A 22,005-nucleotide genomic window follows, 5' to 3' on the forward strand; every position below is an offset into this window, starting at 1 on the left:
TATTTTAATGACTATACTTAAAGTTATAAAAGAATCAAAAAAAAAAAAAAAACAATAAGTGCATGTGGTCTGTAATAATTTATTAACTGTAATTTATTTTTTATTAATTATAGTGGACAACCTTATCGTAGTAATACGTCTACAAACATTTTTCATTTTATGAGATCAGAAAATCATTTTAGATGATATAAAATATTTTAAATATTTACATATATCTTTTAACATTTACTAAATAACATTAAGCGTTCGTATTTAACACCATATTAATATAGTATCTCGTGATGATTACATTTCAACCTTAAGCAGTTTTAATATAATATCATTGTCAAATAATAAAAGGTACATTGGCTTGAAATTTAAGTGAAATAAAATACACGTATCAGCATCGGGTTACCCTACAGGCAAAGTAATCAGGTAATTAGAGCGGCAATTTTATTGGGGCGACTAATTTGCCGCACTTAAGAAAAAAAATATATTTATAAAGTTATATTATAATTTATGAATATTAACCATTAGGTTATTAATTCTGAAATGGTTTCGGTGAACGCAATCAACTAAAATTGTCATTGTTAGCGAATTTATGTTTTTCCCGGAAATTATTTATTTAAATATAATCATAGCTATACATTATGGCGATACAAATATTTACGATAAATTCAAATTTTTGATCAACATAGACAAGAAGTCAATTAATACCGATGATATTGTCCAAGGAGCCAAAAAAACAACAATTTTATTAATTGGACATTGATGGAAATATATTTAAACAAGAATGTATACATTTCAAAACTTATATGCAAAATGCAACAGAAAAAAAACAACAAAATCAAAGTTTATTTACATTTTTTAGAAATCAGAATTTAGAAGAACTATTTCCAAATGTTAGCATCGCTTTAAGAATATACTCCTGTATGGCGGTTACTAATTATTCGATAGAAAGATCGTTTTTATGTTTCAAAAGAAATAAAACTTATTTAAGATCTACTATTGGCGAAAATCGGTTAAATAGTTTGGCTCTCCTATGCATTGAATCGGGATTAGTGTCGACAATTGCTTTCAAGACCTAATCGATACATTTGCTAACATAAAAAGCCGAACAAAAATGATTTAATATTTGACTATTGTATTAAATTTAAAATTATAAAGAATAATTTAACTAAAAATTTATTTCTATATGTATTTTGTTTTAAAAAAAAAGTTTAAAATGAAAGGGCGGCCAATGTCCTGCTTATTAGCGGCAAATTGCTTAATCCGCCACTGACACGTATATTGCTTACATTTTACAGACTGATAGTAAATCAAGATTAATCGATATACTATAATACAGCTAATGATCAATATTACAAGATTTCGTATGGCTAGTAGAAGTCAGAATTGTTAATTACTTATGTACTTTCAACCAACAATTAATAATTCTTAATGATTGAAAACTCGTATCATTTGAGATATCAATTTTGTTCCATGAATATAGCTGTATAGCATATGCTTTGCAGTTTGTAAACCCCTGTTATCTATTGTATCCGGCCAATGGCGGATCAAGTTCTTTTGTTGACGTTTTTCTAGCGATTCTTAAAAAGCCGATAATGCTATTTATCTAATCAACTTTTAAAAAAATTGTCCCAGTTTGACTGTCCTCTTCGAACATTTTTTATTGTCTTGTAAGTAAATTTTTTATTATTAAAGACTTATATTGAGCCTTTATTTAAAATATTCATGTTCATAGAAAAATGTCCGTCAATGATGAATATCAATCTGGATAAGTCTTTTATATATTTTAATTATATTATTTTAATTTTATACTATAATATTCATTATTGAATGACAAATTAATATGATATAAGTAAAATATATTAATAGTTTTAATTAATGGAACATTAAATGAAATAAATATTTTTAATTCTAAGTGGTTAGGTATAGTTTATATACAATAACAGTTCTACATATATTTTTTTTATTTTCAAACTTGAACGAATTAGTTGTTCCATTAAATCAAAAGTATTGTAAAACATTTTATTTTTTATTTATTTCAAGAATTTTTAATGATTTTGTTTTAATTAATTTATGTTTTGAAAGATCAATTATTTTTTGATATTTTAGATTGCAAATTAAGAACTAGTGTGGATATCATTTAGTACTAATGCAAACCAACAAAATGAGAGGTATGTTTAAGCTATATATATTTATTAATATTCTTGTGACATGAATAACATCATAGAATATGTAGAAATAATTTATTCTCCATAAAAATGTCTTATACTTATATAGTATATTGTAATTATTACTACAAGCATTTGATTTACTTTAAATATTAGTAAAAAATGATTCAATAATTTTTTTTTTTTAATTAATTTAATATTAAAATTATTAATATTAATTAATATTAAATAAAATCTGATAACATTGAATTAATAAATAGGTCTTACATAACTTGGATATTGCGGTATTTTATTTAAGAAAAATTTAGCTCCAATTATAGAATGTTTACCTGAAAAAATTCACTGTTATAATTTAATTTTAATTTATACTTTTTGATATTTATAATTTTTTTGAAATTTTAGATGAACATTTTCACAGTTTTAATTTTAAATTATGCAAAAGGTCAGAATAAAAAATGTTTTATTTCCTTAAAATCTATTTAATGTTGTTTTTTAAATTTTAATCATGTAGGTATTTTGTGAAAAATATATATTATAATTTATTTTATTATAACCATTTTAATATTATAATAGTTATAATTTTTAATATTTAGTAGATGAATAATGTATGTATGTTCAGCTGAAATTTATGTAACTCGTGTGAAGACCAACCATTGATAGTAAATTAGGGTAATCTATGATATCATTTAACACAGTGGTTCTTAACGGGAATGATACCACCCTCTTGGGGGCATTTCGATTTCTCCGGGGGGCAATAATTTTGAAGGGGGCGGTGAGCTTTTTCAAACTCGGAGATTAAAAATAAAAATAATAAATCGTCGAGGAAGTATTGTTTGATACAAATTTGATCACTGATATCAAAGGGTCGTCGATTTTTCAAATGGTGTAGGAATATTTTACCAGAAAAAATGTCCCCTTGACTAATATTATTGCATGCGCAATGGATGGCGCTCCTTCAATGACCAGTCGTCATATTGAGTTCATAGCCCACCTAAAAAAACCGTCCCAGGTGTTATTTGTGTTCATTGTGTTATACATCGCCAACATTTAGCTGTAAATAACTTAAATGGTATTTTGCACAAAATTTTTCATTTCATCATAAAAGCTGTAAACAAAATTAAAGCAAATTCACTCAATGACCGCATAGTTCGAGATCTTTGTCATGATAATGTAGATTTTCAAAGATTAGTTTTGCATACGGCAGTAAGATGGCTTTCCAAAGGAAAATGTTTGTGTTGTTTTTTCGCATTATTTTACTCTATCATGGAATTTCTTGATAAAATTGATCCTGTCTTAAAGGACAATTAGAAGCAACGAAAAATTGAAATTGGGTAGGTACCCCACAGATATTTTAAAAAAAAATGAATGAAGTGAATTTGAAGCTTCAAGGGAATAAGATTAACTTTATCAAGGTCAAAGGAATAATTTTCTAATTCATTTTTAAGTTCGATCTTTACAACAAACATAAATCGTCAAGAACTGAGTCAGTTTCCAAATTTCAAGACATGTTCAGAAGCAAATGATTTAGTTCCAAAAGAAAAAATTCTAATTTTCACTGATCATATTTTGCAGCTCAAAAAAGACATGAAATCAAGATTTTAAGACCTACTTGAGTTACAAATCTCTAATTGGATTTTAGATATATTTTCGTTTGAATCTGTAGAAGATCTCGAACCTTATTTACAAATGGATTTTATCAATCTTAAACACGACTGTGAGGTTAGGAGCTAGCCTAGGTCAAGCTTAAAGACACTTATCCACAGCTATGGAAACAAGTTAGATTGTTGCTTCTTTTTTTTCCCCATCAACGTATCTAGTTGAAAAAGGATTCAGCGTTGTTGTTCAGATTTTGACTAAATAAAGAAATCGGTTGGATATTTGTAATAAAAGTGATCTACGTTTATCTTTGACCAATATCGAACCAGACATCGCCACATTAGCAACTATTCATCAGGCTCAGGGCAATCATTAATAGGCATAATTTTTATATTTTAAATTTTTTTTTTTCATAGTTAAGTAAAATCTTTTTGTAAAGTCAAACTGTTAATTTTGTTAAGTGGAGTAAAATATAACCATTAATATTTTCTTAAAATAAGAATTTTTACTATAATATATCATACTGATGAATAAATAAATATATATATATATGTATGAAGAAAATTTAATTTTAAATGAGAGGTAGTTAGCAGTAAATTATTACGATAAAGGGGCGCTGAACCAAAAAAGTTAAAAACCACTGATTTAGCAAATCATATAAAAATATTACATCATTAACTTTTCTTCTAAATTCTCTAGTAGTAATATCTAATTGAGTTGAGTGCAGAATATATGAATCCTTAGTTAGATAAATATTTAATTTGAAACAGATAGATTTAGTATAATTATATTGACATTTTCCAATATATTAATAGAGACAGCATAATAAGAGGACCAAATTCCAACTTAGATCTAAAGAGAGAAAAATTTAACCATTTTAAAGTATTAATATTTTTAAAGTCTAATATTTACAAAACCCAAATTCCTGAAAGCATTACTAGCTGTTAAATTAATGTCGAGAAAAGGATAGATTATCCTATGTATATAAGTACTAGAGATGGAAAAAAAGTTTGAAACATCAATGTTCCAATGTATCGATTTATCTATATTTGAAACATCGATGTTGATGATCGAAATTTTCATCAATAAAATATCAACTTAAAATATTGTTGTTTACCTTAATAAGTTTTAAGAAAAATTGTATCTATGTTATATGTGAGTATGTTGTGTATAAATTGTAAAATGTTTAAATAAAATAAGTTTTAAGAAAAATTGTATCTATGTTATATGTGAGTATGTTGTGTATAAATTGTAAAATGTTTAAATAAATACGTTATTTAAACATCGGACTTTGGATTAGAAAAAAATTGTTTTTTTTTCATTACATAAAAACATCAATGTAGGTGAACGAAAAAATTGATGTATTTTGCCCATCTCTAATAAGTACAATATAATATTTTACCTTATTATCGAGCTTATTAATTTAATACATTTTTATTTTAATTAATATAAGCTTCTCAATTTAAATGTGTATTATTTTAAGTAATTAAAACCACTAAATATATTATATTTATTGTAATTTGTATAATCATAAAATTTTGTTTAAAATACATTTTTTAGGTCGCCCTCCAAAGGCAAAATCTACATGCACTATGTGCAATGACTCAAAACATCCTTTAAATTATGTTTTACCTACACAAAATGGGAAAAAAGAATTTTGCTCCGTTAACTGCCTTGCTGAATTTCGAAAGGAATATAATAAGGTAATTAATATTTTATGAATATTAGTTTAATTACTAAGTCTAGTTTTATTCTGGATCATAATGACTATTGAGGTCTATTATTTTTACTTTAAACTGCTACTATATTTTATTTTTGATACATTTTGGTAATTCATTATAGATAAATACTATTCAAAGTCCTGTAAGAGTAAAACTTACTAGTTTGTTATCAATTTTACTCGAAGCTTATGATCATGAACAGCATGTTTAATTTGGTGAAATTCTAAGAAAATAGAAAGAAAATTGTCTAGAACAGTATTTATTAACTTGTAGTTCGTAAAAAGCTCATATTGGTATTACAACATGTATATAAAATAAAACAAACTTTTTTTTATAAGTATAAAAAAGACTTTTGGGTTAAGTGGATATTTAAATGTATGTTATACTCTGATACATGAAAGTTGAGAACTGCTGTTCTAGAACAAGTTTTTTTTAAATCTAGATCTAGCATAAAGGTTTGCCCTTGCAAGAGTAAACAATAGGGTTTTTTATGTATTAAATAATATTGCTTAGAGTAGTTGAAATAGTCTAAATTATTTTTATCACATCAATATTTAAAAACTATTCAAGAAGGTTCATATTTTAGGGGATTGGTGGTGATCAATTATTTTAGCCGAAACATACTATGTGATTGATTAGTATTATGACTGTCTTTTGTCCGTCATATTGATCGACCTAGTAATGCAATAATACTTTTGAAAACTAATTTAAGCTTGTGGTTATGCTTATTTAAAATCGGGTCAGTCCATTTTCTCCAATTTCATCCCCCAATTTTTATGTATTTTAATATTAAGGCCTACTCAAATGTTAATTATTCAGAATAAAATCAGAAATCTTAAAATGTACACTGACCGATCTCAACTAGACATTTTTATGGATTCATATTAGTTTTCTGAAATATTATAGTATTATTAGATCGATGTATAAAATGAATATAATTTACATAGTTTTAATAATGATATAATAAACTAATAAAACTTATGTTCTGGTCACGGAGCGATGGTGACTTATGCGAGTTTGTGCTACGTGCATTGACGTTTCATCGAAACCACCAGTTATTCTTATCACATGCCATACTGTTTTATATATATATAATTAATTGACTTTTTTATTATAAAACCATAGTTATGTAGAGAAGCCAATACATTTATCGTCTGTATTATAGTGAAGCTAAATTTCGGTCATTGGCCAGTACCCTATGTAAATAAAACATAAATAAATAAAATGTATTATTTACATTGTGGGTTGGAACATTGTGATACTACCAATACCATGGTTTCGATACTTTACTCTTATCAATAAAAAAATACTGGTACCGAATGAATAGTGAATGATTTATGAATCATTTACTAATCACCATATTGGTTCAAAAATCAAAAGTACTCGAATGGTATTGAAGAATAATATTTTTCTAGTAAAATGGTTTGCGCGCATGGTGGAGGATTTCATTTCATGACATTTATTTTCTTGAAATATTTGATGTAGGTGAAAAATAAAAAAAAAATAAATTTTTGTTTAAAGATCTCATAAATTATACGTACATGACTATTCTTATAAAGTGAGATATTTTGAAAAGTTTATTTATGTTATGAAATAATAATAAAGCTATACAGCAAATTATATTATATAAGACATTAATTTAACATATTATAACTATAACTATAGGATTAAATAATTTAAACATCCTCATTCCTCATACATATTTTTTAGTGTTTATCCTATTAAAAAATATCTGTAATTCAATTAAAACTAAATTATATTATTTAAAATAAAGAATATAAATTACAATATATAGAATATTGAAAAATAAAATATAAACACAATTAATAAAAAAAAACCTTAAGTAATGTAATTTCTTGGCAGGTACTATTGAGTTTAAAAAAAAGATACTTCAACATTTTTTTATGTTCTATAATTTTGAGTTAAATTACATAATCTACATTTAATATTTTATTATTAATTTAGAATTACCATTTCACAATAATTTTGTTTTGTTTTTTATTTATAATATTTAGTATTGTTAATTTTTAATTATTACCTAATAATTATGGATATTTTTTGAAGATTTAGATTTATCTATAAAATAATAAAAGGCAATGTTATTACTAATCATCTGTTCAGTAAAAACTTAATTTATTAATTATCACTTATTTATAAATTATAACATTATTAATCAATTGCTCATCTTTAACTGTCAAATTTTAGATTTTTTATAAAGTACCATGTAATTTTTGGTATTTATATTAGTAATTTTTTTTCACTTTTTACTCAAAATTATCACAGGAATATTTTCCACACAAACAATGAACAATACATAAATTATGTATACTGTGTTTATTTTTAGCCATGGAAATTAGTAAAAAGTATTGCACAAAAAGTTCTGATTTACTGATTTATATACCGATCAAATGAAATATAAATTACAAATAATGAAATTGGTTAAAAAATTAGTTAGAAAATGTTAGAAAATGGTTAGAAAAAATTAAAAATTTGCTTACAGACAGCATTTTTATCTGTGGTTCATAAACCATAACTACTTTTTGTTAAATGTTAGTAAAATATCATATTTTAAAATATAAAAATAATTTTTCATTTGATACTTATTCATATTGGTCATTTTTATATCTTACTCTTATCATTATTTTAATTCGATTCGATACGAAGATACGACGAAATAAAAGGATCAATGCTTTTCTTTCGATACTTATTCATATTGGTCCTTTCGTTTCGATATTTTACTCATATCGGTATTTTCATTCGATTCGATATCAAGTAAAAGTATCAATACTTTTCTTTCTATGGCACGTCTCTAGTCGTGGGCTAGTATCTAGAGTTAACTTACGTTTGTGATGTCGACTCGGTGCAACTCGATTACACAATTTTTCCTTTTTTGACCCGACTAATTACACCATGATTGCGCAAAAAATTTGTAACACGATTGCGCCCCGATCCCTTTTTATCTGATAAAATCACAACACCATTGCGCATCAAATTAAATGTGTATATGCTATGTCTATGGTATGATGGCAGAAGCTGATATGTACATTTTTTAAATTTTCAAAAAACGAGTTTAAAGGTTTCGAATGGAATAAAAAATAAAATTTGGTATGAAATGCATTAATTCTTTTATAATTGTAATAAATAACCTTAACACATAAAAGACATATCATACTTTGCCACCATTTGAAACATACTATTTATCAACTATTTACATGATAATCCAAAAAAACAACAAAAAATGACATATCAGCTTCTGCCATCATACCACAGATGTATAATAATTTATGTACTGCATAAAATAATGTATACAATACATACTTTCTACATATAATTTTCATATACATGCACTCAAACTTATTACCTATTGATTCACAATTTTTCTTCCTAATTATTTCAGGCTTAGGGCTGTTAATAAATTATTATTGTTGGCTTGGTTAAAAATAGTTTTTTTCTAAATTACATGTATGCTAAATGTATATACTGACATGGTCAATAGTCGAAATTTTTTTATTAAAAATTGTTTTTTTTTTCTGTACTGATAGTCATTACTCGATATTATTATAACTATTATTAGCTCAATCAAATTTTCATTTTGATTTTTGAAAAGTGCATTTTATGAATTAATAGTTTGAGTGCATGTGTATGCAAATTATAGAAAGTATGTATTGTATACATTATTTTATGTTGTACATAAATTATTATACATAGTATATACACATATTATTATATGGTACGCAATGGTGTTGTGATTTTATCAGGTAAAAAAGAATCTGGGCGCAATCGTGGTGTAATCAATCAGATAAAATAAGGAAAATTGCGCAATCGTGTTGCAGCCTGTCGACTAGATCGCAGAATACAATGTCGACAAATTGATACTACGTTTTTGTTATCATCACTAGTTTATGAATCAGATTAGTGATAGGAAAAATCGAGAGAATTTAACAATCGAGAGATTCTCTCGAAAAAACTTTACGGTCGATTTAGTAGGTAATAGTTTAGTACCTATTGGCTAGTATCATATACTTTATTACGAAGTCATTCGTTCAGTCGCTGGTATGGTTATCAACTCTAAGTAGATAACCATGGTCGTTGACTATAAATTAGATACATTATAATATTTGGACGATATTAGCTCTTAATTTAAATAGTATTATAAAACATTTTATAAAAATAATATAACACAATAATGGTAATAACCTATTATTTATTTTATAAACACATAATTACTAAAATAAAATAAACTTATAATAACAATAACATGTAGAAATAATATACAATAGTCAATTGTTGGATAATAAGTAGTACGGTTTTTGATAGGTACTTACATTAAATTATGATATATTGAAAAAAGTATCAAAAAAAAAAAAAGAAGCTAAAATTAAATATTTAAATATTTATCAATACATATTACAAATTTAAATACAATATTACTTATAAATTGTTTTCCTTTTTTGATTTGTACTAAATCGATTAATTTCGATTAGAACTAAATTTATAAGAAATGAATACTAAAATTAAAAACTTAATGCAATATTATTTATAATAATTTTATTTAGAATATAAATTGTCATAGTTTTTTTTTTCAAGTTGGCTCAATTATAATTATATTATAATAATATATAGATAGGTAAAGTTATACTACTAATAGTTAATAGTTTAATACTATAAAACAATATAATATTGTATTATAAAACTACTGATTAATTCAATACGATAATTATTCGAATATCTATGCAGATTAATTATCATTTTTCAATATTTTTTGGTTTTGGTGAACATTGTCGAACGTTTGTGAATTATTTTTACTTTCGAATATTAATTTTTATTATTTAGTATCAAATAGTTTGTTATTCAGTGCATTTACATTTTGCAATTACTGTTTATTAATATATATTTTTATAGTATAAATCATATTATATATTTATCTTCATACAAAATATTCGTATTTAATTATTAATAAAATGAGTTCGAAAAAAAAATGGAATACAGAAGACACGTACAAGCTCATAGAGCTGTATAGGGAATCTCCCTTATTATGGGATACTACTAACTTTAAGTACAAAAATAACTTTAAGAAAGCAGATGCATTAAAATAAATTGATATTGCATTATATACAGACGCAAATGAAATCGATTGAAAGCTAAAATATTTTTGTTCGCTATACTTCAGGGAGAAATGTACGTAATACCCGACATTACGCATAATACTGTATAGGTATTTCGATCAAGAAATATTGTAAGTTAAATTTAAAAATGAATAGATTATTAAAAAGTCGTTAATTAACGGATGACAGTGATATTAATGCAAATGACAAAAATTTAAATATCGAAATTAATATCCAACAATCAGCTTCAATAAGTGATAAAAGTTTAAATTTAAAACTTAAACGTAAATATGTTGAAAATTATTTGTTTTGGATTTACGGAATGGTGTTATTGATTGTCCTTTAACAGTTTGTATCAGAGGCGTCGAACTACTTTTTAATAGGTGCAAACACGAATTTTAACCACCCAACATCCCTACCCAGATATTATTTGACCATAATTGATCAAAATATTATCATTATATTCATATTAAGTAGGGAATCTACTACCAAATACCAACTGGCTACTAAATACCAGTTATTCAAAATTATAAAGACCCAGTACCCACCTCTCATTTTTAGGTGGTATATATGCACCACATTAAGTACGTATTCGGCGCCACTAGTTTGCATAATTTTAACTTTTTTACCCCCGAATAGAGAAACTATGTAAAAAAATAATTACCAGCCTCATTAAATTTGTATGATTTAATAAAAACAATATATTATATATAAATATGGCATTATGTATATTCATTTTTATTTATTAAATTGTGCCGTGGACATTTTTAAAATTATCAAATGTACCGTTAAGTAAAAAAGGTTGGGAATTCCTGTTATACTGTGTTGTTTTTAATTACTGTCAATTATCAGATAAAAAGTGCAGTAAGTAAACATAATGCATTGCGGTGCGGGGACACGTGACGTATCAGCCACGTACACATCCACATTGAATATTGCCTATACTAAACTCCTTAAATAAATTTTGTAGTATGGGTGTTGAGACCTTTCCAAATAAAATCCTGCCTGGATCCTTTAGAACAGTGGTGGCCAAACTACGGCCCGCAGGCCAACTCCGGCCCGCCATCATTTAATATCTGGCCCGCGAAAGTCTTCTATATTACAGCACTTATTTGTATAACTGTAATATTTTGCATTTACGTAAAAAAAAAATTTAGAATGCATTTTTTTATGGCCCGCGATAAAAAAAGTTGTTTTTTATGGCCCGAAAAAAAAGGAAAAAAAAGTTTGGCCACCACTGCTTTAGAACCAAACCGACACTATATATATATATATTATTACTAAGTATTTACTTAAAAAAAATTGGCCTTTTTTTAATAATAAGAAATCCAAATATTTGGATATGATAAATATAGTAAGAACATAAAAAATACTAAATTGTATTATAGAATAATATTTACTGTTATTTTTTAAATATATCAATATTTTTTTAATTAAAAACTGTCAACAATTTTGTGTAAGTATTCATTAAAAAAAAAACTCCAATTTTTATTAATTTTTTGGTAAATAATTTAAAATTTAAAAAGTTAATTGATGTTTTGTGAATTACTATATATAAGAAAATATTCATCTATAGTTTTATTAAATCATAATGAAATATTTTGATAATTTTAAAATGTTATTGCTTATATAGCTTAAAATGCATTTTCTTTGTATTTATTTTATTATTAAAATACATTTTGCTGCCATTATTTTAGAATGGATGTGCAAATTGTGATAATATAATTAAAGGCACACCAGTGAAACAAGAAAATCAAGATTCAACACCAAAAAACTTTTGTTCAGCTGCTTGTTTAAATAAACATCAAAGAAAAGAACAAACCAAAAAAAGTTAGTACTAGCTTTTAAATATTATTTTATTAGCTGAATTACATGGTTTTGTATGGAACAGTTTTGGCCCTGACATAATTTTGGATTATTACTTTACATTATTTAAAGCGTAATTTGGTGTAATTGTTGGTTATATATAACAAAGAAAACAAAATTTCAAATGGGTTTGATAATTTTGGTTGTACGCTGAATTACCCAGTTTTCCATTGTGGAACAGTCTTTACCAGTGCCAATATTTTTTAAAATTCCTTCTTTTTACACATCGAGAGTATTGGAGATATTTTGTCAAATTTCAAGTTAATTTATTTTGTCGTTTTTAAGGTGTAACAATTATTGATAAGTGAGTGGTATTTGCATTTTTTTAAAAATGTAGTAAGTGTTGTTATTGGAGTAGAAGAATGTCAATCTTGAAAATTATTTTCAGTGAAATAGACACATTAATCATTTTCTAGGTGCACACTTAGGTGTGTAACAATGAGGTTCCTAAAGAAAACAAAAAGAGAATAACTACTTGTTTGGGCCTTATCAGGTGTACAGATGCTTCCTTTTCCTTTTTTTCTTGAAAAGTGGTAGCTTATGTCCTCCAATGTCTAATCTATCTCTGTATCAAATTTCATCAACATTTGCTGAGTAGTTTAGGGAGACATAAGAGGTATATAGATAAACATTAATTTATTTATATACATATACATACATTTAATATTTAAGCTTTTGAGTATAATTTATTATTAGTCAGTTATTTAGTTTTGTATTATTGAATAATATCTACTGATTTCTATTATATACCTAGAAACAGAACATTTGAAATTATCAAATAATTTAATTTAAAAAAAGTATTTTAAAATGATTAACAAATAAATTGATATAATTTATTAGTATAAAATCTAGTTAGTTTTATTTAAATAGTGTATAAGACTCTTTGTTTTCTCTATAAAACTAATTGTAAAAAACGACCAAGGAAATAATATTTAGAACACATCCAAAAACTCATATGCATCTTTTGTTTCACTCATGAATGTAGCACCAATCAGAGAGAAGTGACTTCAATAACTAGGCATTGCCTTTAAAAAATTATGTTGATAACCAATTTATATAATTATTATAATTATATTTTTATTTAAAACCATATTTTTACAATGATAAATTATAGTTTATTTGCTTTTAAAAATATTTATTACACTTAGAATTTTTATTGATAATGTTTAGAGGTAGGTTATATGATTTATTAATAAATATAAACTAACTTTTGTTAAGTTCAGATTATTGTCAGTGGGCGTCTCCTCCACCAATATCCTTTTACACCTCAATATCTGTAGAATCTATCATGCTAATTGTATTAAATTGCATAGATTGTATAAATAAAATAAAACCTAAAAAAAAAAAGAGAAGTGTTTATTAATAAAAATTCAGACTATAATAAGTAAATTAGAAATCATTTTAGTACTGTCCATTTTACTTTTTAAATATTTAAACTAATTTATTAAAATGTAAAATCTGAATATTATTCAACAATTAGTGTAACCTGGGATTTACTGGTTACATTTTGATTTTACTATTATTTGCACTGTCACCTTAACAGCTTAATATATAAATTTAATTAATAACCTAGTTATTTTTTGTTTTATAAATTATTCAATTTCCTGTTTGTTTTATCTATTTCTAGCTGTATTTGGGGATGTTCAAGTGGAACATCCATTTTCTACTCATGGTAATCCTATTTTTGATTGGGATAGTTATCTTAAAGAAACATCAAGTACAGCAGCTCCTGCATATTGCTTTAAACAAGTTAGTTGTAATACCCGAGAAGATATTATTTTATGCCTTTATAAGTATTATTCAAAAAAAAATTATGTTCAATCATGTTGAATATATATCATGTTCAACTAAATTCAATTAAATATGATTTAATGAAATTATTTGTATTTTAGTATAACATATATTTATATAGCATTATTATTTTCAGCATGAAGAATCTCCTGAAAATGAATTTAAACCAGGCATGAAATTGGAAGCAGTAGATCCTCGAAACATAACATCAATGTGCATTGCAACTGTAATAGGTGTTGTTGGCCCTAGAATACGCCTTCGTTTAGATGGTGGAGATAATAAAAATGACTTTTGGCGATTAGTTGACTCTTCAGAATTAAAACCTGTTGGGTATACAGAAAAAAAAGGTGGCATGTTACAACCTCCACTGGGTAAATTATTTTAATATTTAACTTTTTATACATTATATAAATTTTTTTAACATTAAATTAAAAAAGAATGTTAAATTTTTGTATAGGTTTTCGTATGAATGGTTCACTATTTCCAATGTTTCTTGTGAAAACCCTCAACGGAGCTTTTTATTCTCCTGATACTGCTTTTAAATCTGAACCAGATACTCCTACAGATAATTTATTTAAAGTTGGTCAAAAAATTGAAGCAGTTGATAAAAAAAATCCACATCTAATTTGTGTAGCAACTATTGGTAAATACTTAATAATTTTAACTTTAATTCACTTTCATAACCCATAAGTGGTATGGTGAAAAAATAATCGCACTAGTCGTGGTATGGTGTGGTTTTCTGAACCTCTTAGTTTTGCTAAACTTATATTACCACAATTTTAAATAACAATATCAAATTATTTACAGAAATATTATCATTGTGGTCATCTTTCATTTGGCAATCATTTTTGAATTCTAATTGGATATATTTAAAGAAATTAATTCATTTTTTTTAGTAATTTTAAGGATAATCGTGCAATTTTCTGCTTGAACTTCAATATAACTTGAAGCATTTAAAAATGTATTTTAAACTCTGAAACCATCTATATATTTTAATAGACATAATTTAAAGCAGAATAAAAATAAAAATATGATTCAAATTTTTTGATTTTTAGTCAAAAATTACTGCAATCAAAATAGCTCTTTTTACATTGATTTATGACCTTAACTAAATTAAATAAATTAAAAATCATTCATAAAACTTAATTTTTTTTGTTAATATTTGCTTATTATTAAATTAAAATAACGTTAATGGTTTATGTCATTTTTTGATCAGTAAAATAATTATATTAATAGTATGGTGAAGTCTGTTAGACCACTTATCACTTTTAAGCAGTTGTGCCGACCAGATCTTAATACATTAGTTTCCTTAAACTTTGTTTTTAATGCTATATACATATAAAGATAAAATCTACCTCCCTCATCATATCAGCAATACCTTATAATCCCAAATGAAAAACTACAGTGGTCTGTGAGACCAGACCATACCAATTACGGATTAAATATGATTGAAATAATAAATATTGAAACTGAAATAATTTGATTAGGTGATGTTAACAAAAACAATATATTTGTTACATTTGATGGATGGAGAGGAGCCTTTGACTATTGGTGTTCATATGACTCTAGAGATATATTTCCTGTAGGTTGGTGTGTAAAAAGTGGTCATCCACTTCAACCTCCTGGTCATAAAGGTAATACATATTTACTAAAATAATCAACTCTATTGATAAATATAATATATAAATTAATAAATTGTATAACAAATCAGCTGTTCCAGGATCTCGTTATTCAGGAGGTAGACCAAATGGTGCACAAGCTTCTACAAACCTTAAACAAAATTTAAACGATTCCTTAAATTTAACACCAGATAGTGCTAGTGATCTTGAAACTGGTATTCAAGAATCATGTTCAGGTATAATAATTTAATATTCATGTTATTTTTGTAAATATCTTGACTTTAATAACTATTTATTTTTATAGTTTTATCCTATCTACATGTTTAATTAAAACAATTATTCTTTCAGTTTTTATTAACCATGAGTGTAAATGTGGTCCTTTTATGGATTCATCAAAATTATTTGAGCTTCCTAAACAATTAGGACCAGGATTAGTACAAAAAGTTCTAAAAGATACTATTCAGCATTTAGTAAATACTGCACATGATATACAATCAGTAACTACATTGATGAAAAAACAAGGTGATAGCACTTGCACAATAACAGGTGATACATTTATTTGAATTATCTAATGTTTTCATATTAATCAAAAGACTATAATAAAGATATTTTATAATATTTTAAAAGAATAAGGTGTAGCAATAATGTTAGTCAACCGGCTCTGGCTAAGTCACTTCTTCGTTCATTACATTTAGTATTCTGATGATTTAAAATTATGAAATAAATTTTGATATTAATCATAGTCATTTTACAATAAATAATAATAATAATAATAATAATAATAATAATAATATAATGATAAATAAATATAATTTTTCATAGTTAATTTTTTAATTTTTTTTTATTTTTTTGTTATGTTCATTCAGCTACATATGAAGGTAAATCTAGAGTTTTTAAACTTCCAAAAATTGAAAAAACTGATGAATTTTGGGATTATATCAGAACTCTTTTAGAGGACTTGTCATGTTGTAAAAATCTGTTAAGTCCTGCATTAAATGTTTGTTCAGAGTGCAAACAAGAAAAGAGTATGCATAATAAAATTATAGTTAATTCAACTTTTAAAATATATTATTTTTATCTTAGATGTCAGCATAGTAAATGATAATAAAAATATAAAAAGACATGGTTCACCTGAAAGTTCAACCCCTGATGAAGTGACATTAGTAACAAAAATGGCTCGTACATCTGAACCTGAAATGGAAGCTGCATCTTCAACTACCCCAACTGAAGGACCATCAAGATTACCTGTAGACCCTGCAGAATGGTCTGTGGAAGATGTTATTCAACATATTAACTGTGTAGACATACAATTAAATACATTTGCTGATCTTTTTAGGAAACACGTAAGGTTTACTATCAAATGTATTAATCAAAACAATTATTGACCAGTAATAATTTTTTTAGGAAATTGATGGAAAAGCTTTACTGTTATTGAATTCAGATACAATGATGAAATATATGGGACTTAGATTGGGACCAGCTTTAAAACTTCAAAATTTAATTAACAGATTAAGACCAAGAAGGAGATAAAAGTAAGTCAATATAAATTAATTTGTACATTATTTACTTAATATAACAAAATAATATATTTAACAGAAATAGTGCATGTTGAAAATAATTTTTAATATTATTTAAATTCAACAAAAATATTAGAGCAATTTAGTTTTAAATAATTTAAAATATGTTGTGTAAACATCATTTATTGTTAAAAAAATTTAATTTTATAAAATAAATTAAAATTTAAAAGACAAATACATTTTTACTTTTAAGTTCGTTTGATGTTACTATGTGAAAAATGTTCCTGTTAATGTTTTATAATTTTATCTTTTGTTAAATTCCAAATTCATCTCTTCCTACATAAAGTAATGTAGAATATTACTAGTAAAACTTTTTTTTTTTTATATAGAATTTGTGTGTTTTACAGGTGAAACATTTGGTTCTTCTGAATAAGCTTATTGTTCGTTTGTTAACAGTGATTGTTAGTTATTGATAATTTAGTTTTTTTCAAACTGTATATTGTAGCATAACTTATTATTATTCATTGGTGCTTAGGCAATATTTGTTTATTATAAGATCAATTCATACCAACTTGAATATTTATTTTTTTAATATTATATAATACCATTGATTTTAAGTATTACTTAATGATATTATTCTTATTCATTTCATCTTTATTGACAAATAATTTTATTTTTGTTTAAAAAAATTTTATTCACCACTACTAATTATTATATTTATTTTTATTTCTTAATGTATATGTATGATATTCAGTTTTTTAATTTGGTAATTATAAAATATTTTCTAATAGTCATATTTTTATAATTATATTTCAAGGAATATATTTTGTTTTCAATTTAAATCATCAAGTTATATGTATTTACATGTATTTTTGCATATTTATTTTATTTTTTACTATAATTTTTAGTACATAAGTATATTCAGATTTATATCGAATATTAAAGTCATTCTAATTTTTTTTAGAAATTATTGAACAATATATCGATTTTTCATTTTAAATTGGTTTTGAGTGGGTATATTTTAGATTATAATATTTTTGTTATTCTTAAATTTTTCTTTTAAGAATATAAATTAATTATTCTGGGAACAAGAACCTCGCTTAGCACAAACATAGAATAATATTCAATAATATCCTATTAGCTAAAATGTTTATTTAAATTAGTAGTAATCAATAATTTATATAATATTGAAAAAATATAATATGATTACATAAAAATTTAAAAATTCACACTCTATAGTTTTGTACTTTTAATTTTTATGTATCTATGTTGTTTTTTGTTATTAGTTATAAGTCAATATATAATATACAACTGTGACATTTTATAATGTTGCATTTCTTTATGTAAAAGAATTTTTGATAAATTTTAGTGATAAAATGATTATATTTATTTTATTTATTATATTGTAATATTTATATTGGCCACAAAAGGAGGAAAATGTAATGGCAATTGTTTCTGTGATTTTAGAAATATTTTGATTGATTGATTGTATTGAAAAATTATATTTTTTAAAAGAATATAGTATTTTGTTTCCATTTGTATTGTTGTTTTGTAATTATATAACTTTTTTTATGAATTTCGACATAAAAATAATTGTAATACAAAATAAATTTAATTTGATTCATTTATAAATATATTATTTATAAATGCCTTATCTTTTTTTTTTAATGTATCACCAAAACAACCCTAAGGTATTTTTCAATGATTATTATCTCCCAATAAAAAATAATTCTATGATTTACCCCTCTCTATGAGGAGATGCATATGTGGATGTTACTTCTTGTGCAGTATATCCTGCAAGGGCACAATGTAATTTTAATCAGACAAAAGTACACAGTTGAAACCTTTATTTTAAGAAATTCAGTTGTTACAATATTTTTGACTCTATAGCTAAAATCAATTTGATGATCATTGTAGTCATTGTACGAGCATTGCATCGCGTCTGCCTCTATAATATATCTGTAGGACTGTATATCATACTTATATTGTATGAAAATATTTGTGTAGATTTATCAAGGTTTATTTAACAATGGCGGTCATCAAATTATAAATTAAATAGAATAATATGATGTTCATAGTGAATCTAATATAAATAATATTAAGTATATAAAGTTATATAATTATTAAAAAATAATTGTACATCTATATTGCCTATTTTCATTGAAATAATGTTACTATGATTATGTGTGTGTGTATCAGACATATTACGATACATTTTGAAACTAACCACTCAATACTTTACAATTTTTTAAGGAAATGCACTCAAAATCCAAAGAGTATATTATTATCTAATAAGGAAATACATGTATTCTAATAGTTAGTCTTAAAATAATAATTATAGCATTTAACATGGAATACTTAACATATAATATAATAGTATTTTATTATTAAATTATATATTCATGACAAGAAGTAAAAAGTAGTCCGGATACTTAAGGTTCCAGATTTGGCATTCGAAAACTTACAATTTTTTTCAGGTTTCGTGTCTACAAATAGTTTCGAAATTTTTAAATCAGATTTTATTCCCTGAGAATTGTAATAATTTAATAATAATTATCCTCTTATAGATATTTTAAATTAATTAAACTTATGAAACTGATAAATGTAAGTATTTAATTTAAATATAAGTATTAAATAATACATTTTTCTGTTAATTATAATTCTATAGGTATTAATCCGGTTAATATTTAAAAAACACAGACCTAATAAATTCAGGGCTAGTAGACGTAGATACAAGGGGGATCTCTCTTAGGCCTAGGTACGTAAAATATTTCAAAGACTACTAAATTTATTAAAGATGAGCAATACTATACTTATAACTAGGAAACGGATTTATATGCACAAAAAATCCTCAAAATATGCTCCTAAAAATGTTGTAAAATGCTACAAAATATATATTTATTTTTAAATATGCACTTATAATTAAACCAAAAATATTTTATTTTATATTAAGTAAAAATTTCACAAATATTGCAATACAAAATTGAACCATCGGTTTTATAAATATCTTTATGTTCGTTTACGTATGTCTATGGTAACCATATATTTTTCTAGTCAAAATTAAATTTTATTAAAAACAACTTTTTTTATAAAATAGAAAAAGCGTCTACGTAAAGAAAAGAAAATGGACCATGATTACTGTAGTACCGAAATAATAATAACTATGAAAAATTTTTTTTTGTTAGCGCTGATCTTGCTGTTAAGTAGGTTAGGAACACATTAGGTTTTTTTATATTTTATTGGTGTAGTTATACTCTAATACACCACATAGCCCCGATTCCGTTCCACGTCATTCATGCAGTAATACAGTATATACACATTACATGCACACATAATATTATACTATATATTATACTCGTAGAAACAATAACTCATCGACAAATTAAAATTGATTATCGTTAGTTTTGCTATTTTCTGAAAACGAAACATTTTAGTGTCCCGAAAATTTTCCTGGGGACAATGGGACGAAGATGCGAAAAACGGGACGCATATAAATCTGTTCCCTACTTATAACATTTTATATTTTATTGCTTATTGACATTTAATACTGATTGATAATCGTGATAATTTATGTAGTCATCAATAGTCCTAATTTTGAAGGATAAAAATAAAGGATTGGTCAAATTAATTTGCTAATAAACTATGATATTATTTCAAATACTAAATAATTTGCACTCCTGCCTATGTTATAATATGGTAAGTACATACTAATGTATGCAATCAAACGTAATTTTGTTATTAAAGTTTTTTTATTATTATTTAACTAATTTAATATAAGTGTGTAAGGATGTAGTATAGTGAAGAGTGCTGTGAACGGTGACGGAATATAAAAATGAAAAAACAGCAAACATTTATTTTTTAAATAATTTATTAAAATTAAATAAATCACTAATTATGACATTATTCCCTTAATGCAACAGAGTGTACAATATTTTTTGTTATCCCATCTTTCGTCAACACAAACAAACTGGATGGTTCGAGAGCACGCCACGTATAATTGTCCGTGTGAAAAACATGATGTGCTCAAATCTAAGCCACAGACACGTCTTTAGGCCTTGAGACTTTTTGATAGTCATTGCAAATGCCAATCTAATTGGAAATTGAAGGCGTTTAAATTGTATTGGAACATCTGTGGGTATAATAGGGATTCTCGGTAATAATATACTCGTATTTTCACCTCGGAGTTTGCCATTTAAAATGATGGCTTCGATAACATTTTTCATTAATTTTTTTAATGACTAATCGCGTGCTGTTGCACAACCGTAGTGGGTTCAAATTACAAAGTAAAATAACCGGAGATTCAACCTTCAATTGTAAATTATGCGGTGACATTTCTGGTAAATCCAATGAGTTTAAAAACTCTATTGGATAATTTACAGCTTCAGTAGTATCGCAAACTGTATCAATAGATTTGTATGACAGCAAGTCTCCTGGTAACAAATGTTGTATCTTGAGATTCAATTCGTCGACGTCCACATTTTTTGCTGCTAAAATTACTCTTTCTGCCAGCCACTCATGATTTGTGTATTGTCTGTGTACATTGGGAAATATCTGGTCAATGAGAGCATCTTGCGAATTAATGATTGTGCAGAAATCGATCGGTAATTTTATGCATCTCGTTTCATCTGTAGTAA

General features: G+C 25.1%; 1 protein-coding gene across 2 annotated transcripts; it reads left to right on the forward strand.

Annotated features, from left to right (window-relative positions):
• The first annotated feature begins 1,522 nt into the window (after positions 1 to 1,522).
• Positions 1,523 to 17,917, forward strand: LOC112688343 (polycomb protein Scm). 2 transcript variants are annotated; one of them, XM_025561503.1, is made up of 14 exons: positions 1,523 to 1,658; positions 2,098 to 2,159; positions 5,313 to 5,455; positions 12,276 to 12,408; positions 14,072 to 14,193; positions 14,372 to 14,606; positions 14,693 to 14,878; positions 15,723 to 15,869; positions 15,947 to 16,090; positions 16,203 to 16,400; positions 16,721 to 16,879; positions 16,938 to 17,197; positions 17,259 to 17,386; positions 17,779 to 17,917. In XM_025561503.1, the coding sequence occupies exons 2-13, from the start codon at positions 2,138 to 2,140 to the stop codon at positions 17,382 to 17,384; spliced, it is 1,875 nt and encodes a 624-aa protein (XP_025417288.1). In that variant the 5' UTR covers positions 1,523 to 1,658; positions 2,098 to 2,137; the 3' UTR covers positions 17,385 to 17,386; positions 17,779 to 17,917. The 2 variants fall into 2 exon arrangements, with proteins under 2 accessions (XP_025417288.1, XP_025417289.1); XM_025561504.1 differs by lacking the exon at positions 1,523 to 1,658 and having other exon boundaries at positions 2,080 to 2,159.
• The last annotated feature ends 4,088 nt before the right edge of the window (positions 17,918 to 22,005 follow it).

The sequence above is a fragment of the Sipha flava genome, unplaced genomic scaffold (genome assembly GCF_003268045.1).
Source record: "Sipha flava isolate LNK unplaced genomic scaffold, YSA_version1 38_pilon_pilon, whole genome shotgun sequence".
NCBI classification, from domain to species: domain Eukaryota; kingdom Metazoa; phylum Arthropoda; class Insecta; order Hemiptera; family Aphididae; genus Sipha; species Sipha flava.

What these genes read in the sequence shown, in the direction of transcription:
- LOC112688343 (XM_025561503.1), top strand. Translation starts at nt 2,138, where the DNA reads ATGCAAACCAACAAAATGAGAG. An exon ending in TTCGAAAGGAATATAATAAG is followed by an intron (nt 5,456 to 12,275) that starts GTAATTAATATT and finishes CCATTATTTTAG; the next exon opens with AATGGATGTGCAAATTGTGA. An exon ending in AGAGTGCAAACAAGAAAAGA is followed by an intron (nt 16,880 to 16,937) that starts GTATGCATAATA and finishes TTTTTATCTTAG; the next exon opens with ATGTCAGCATAGTAAATGAT.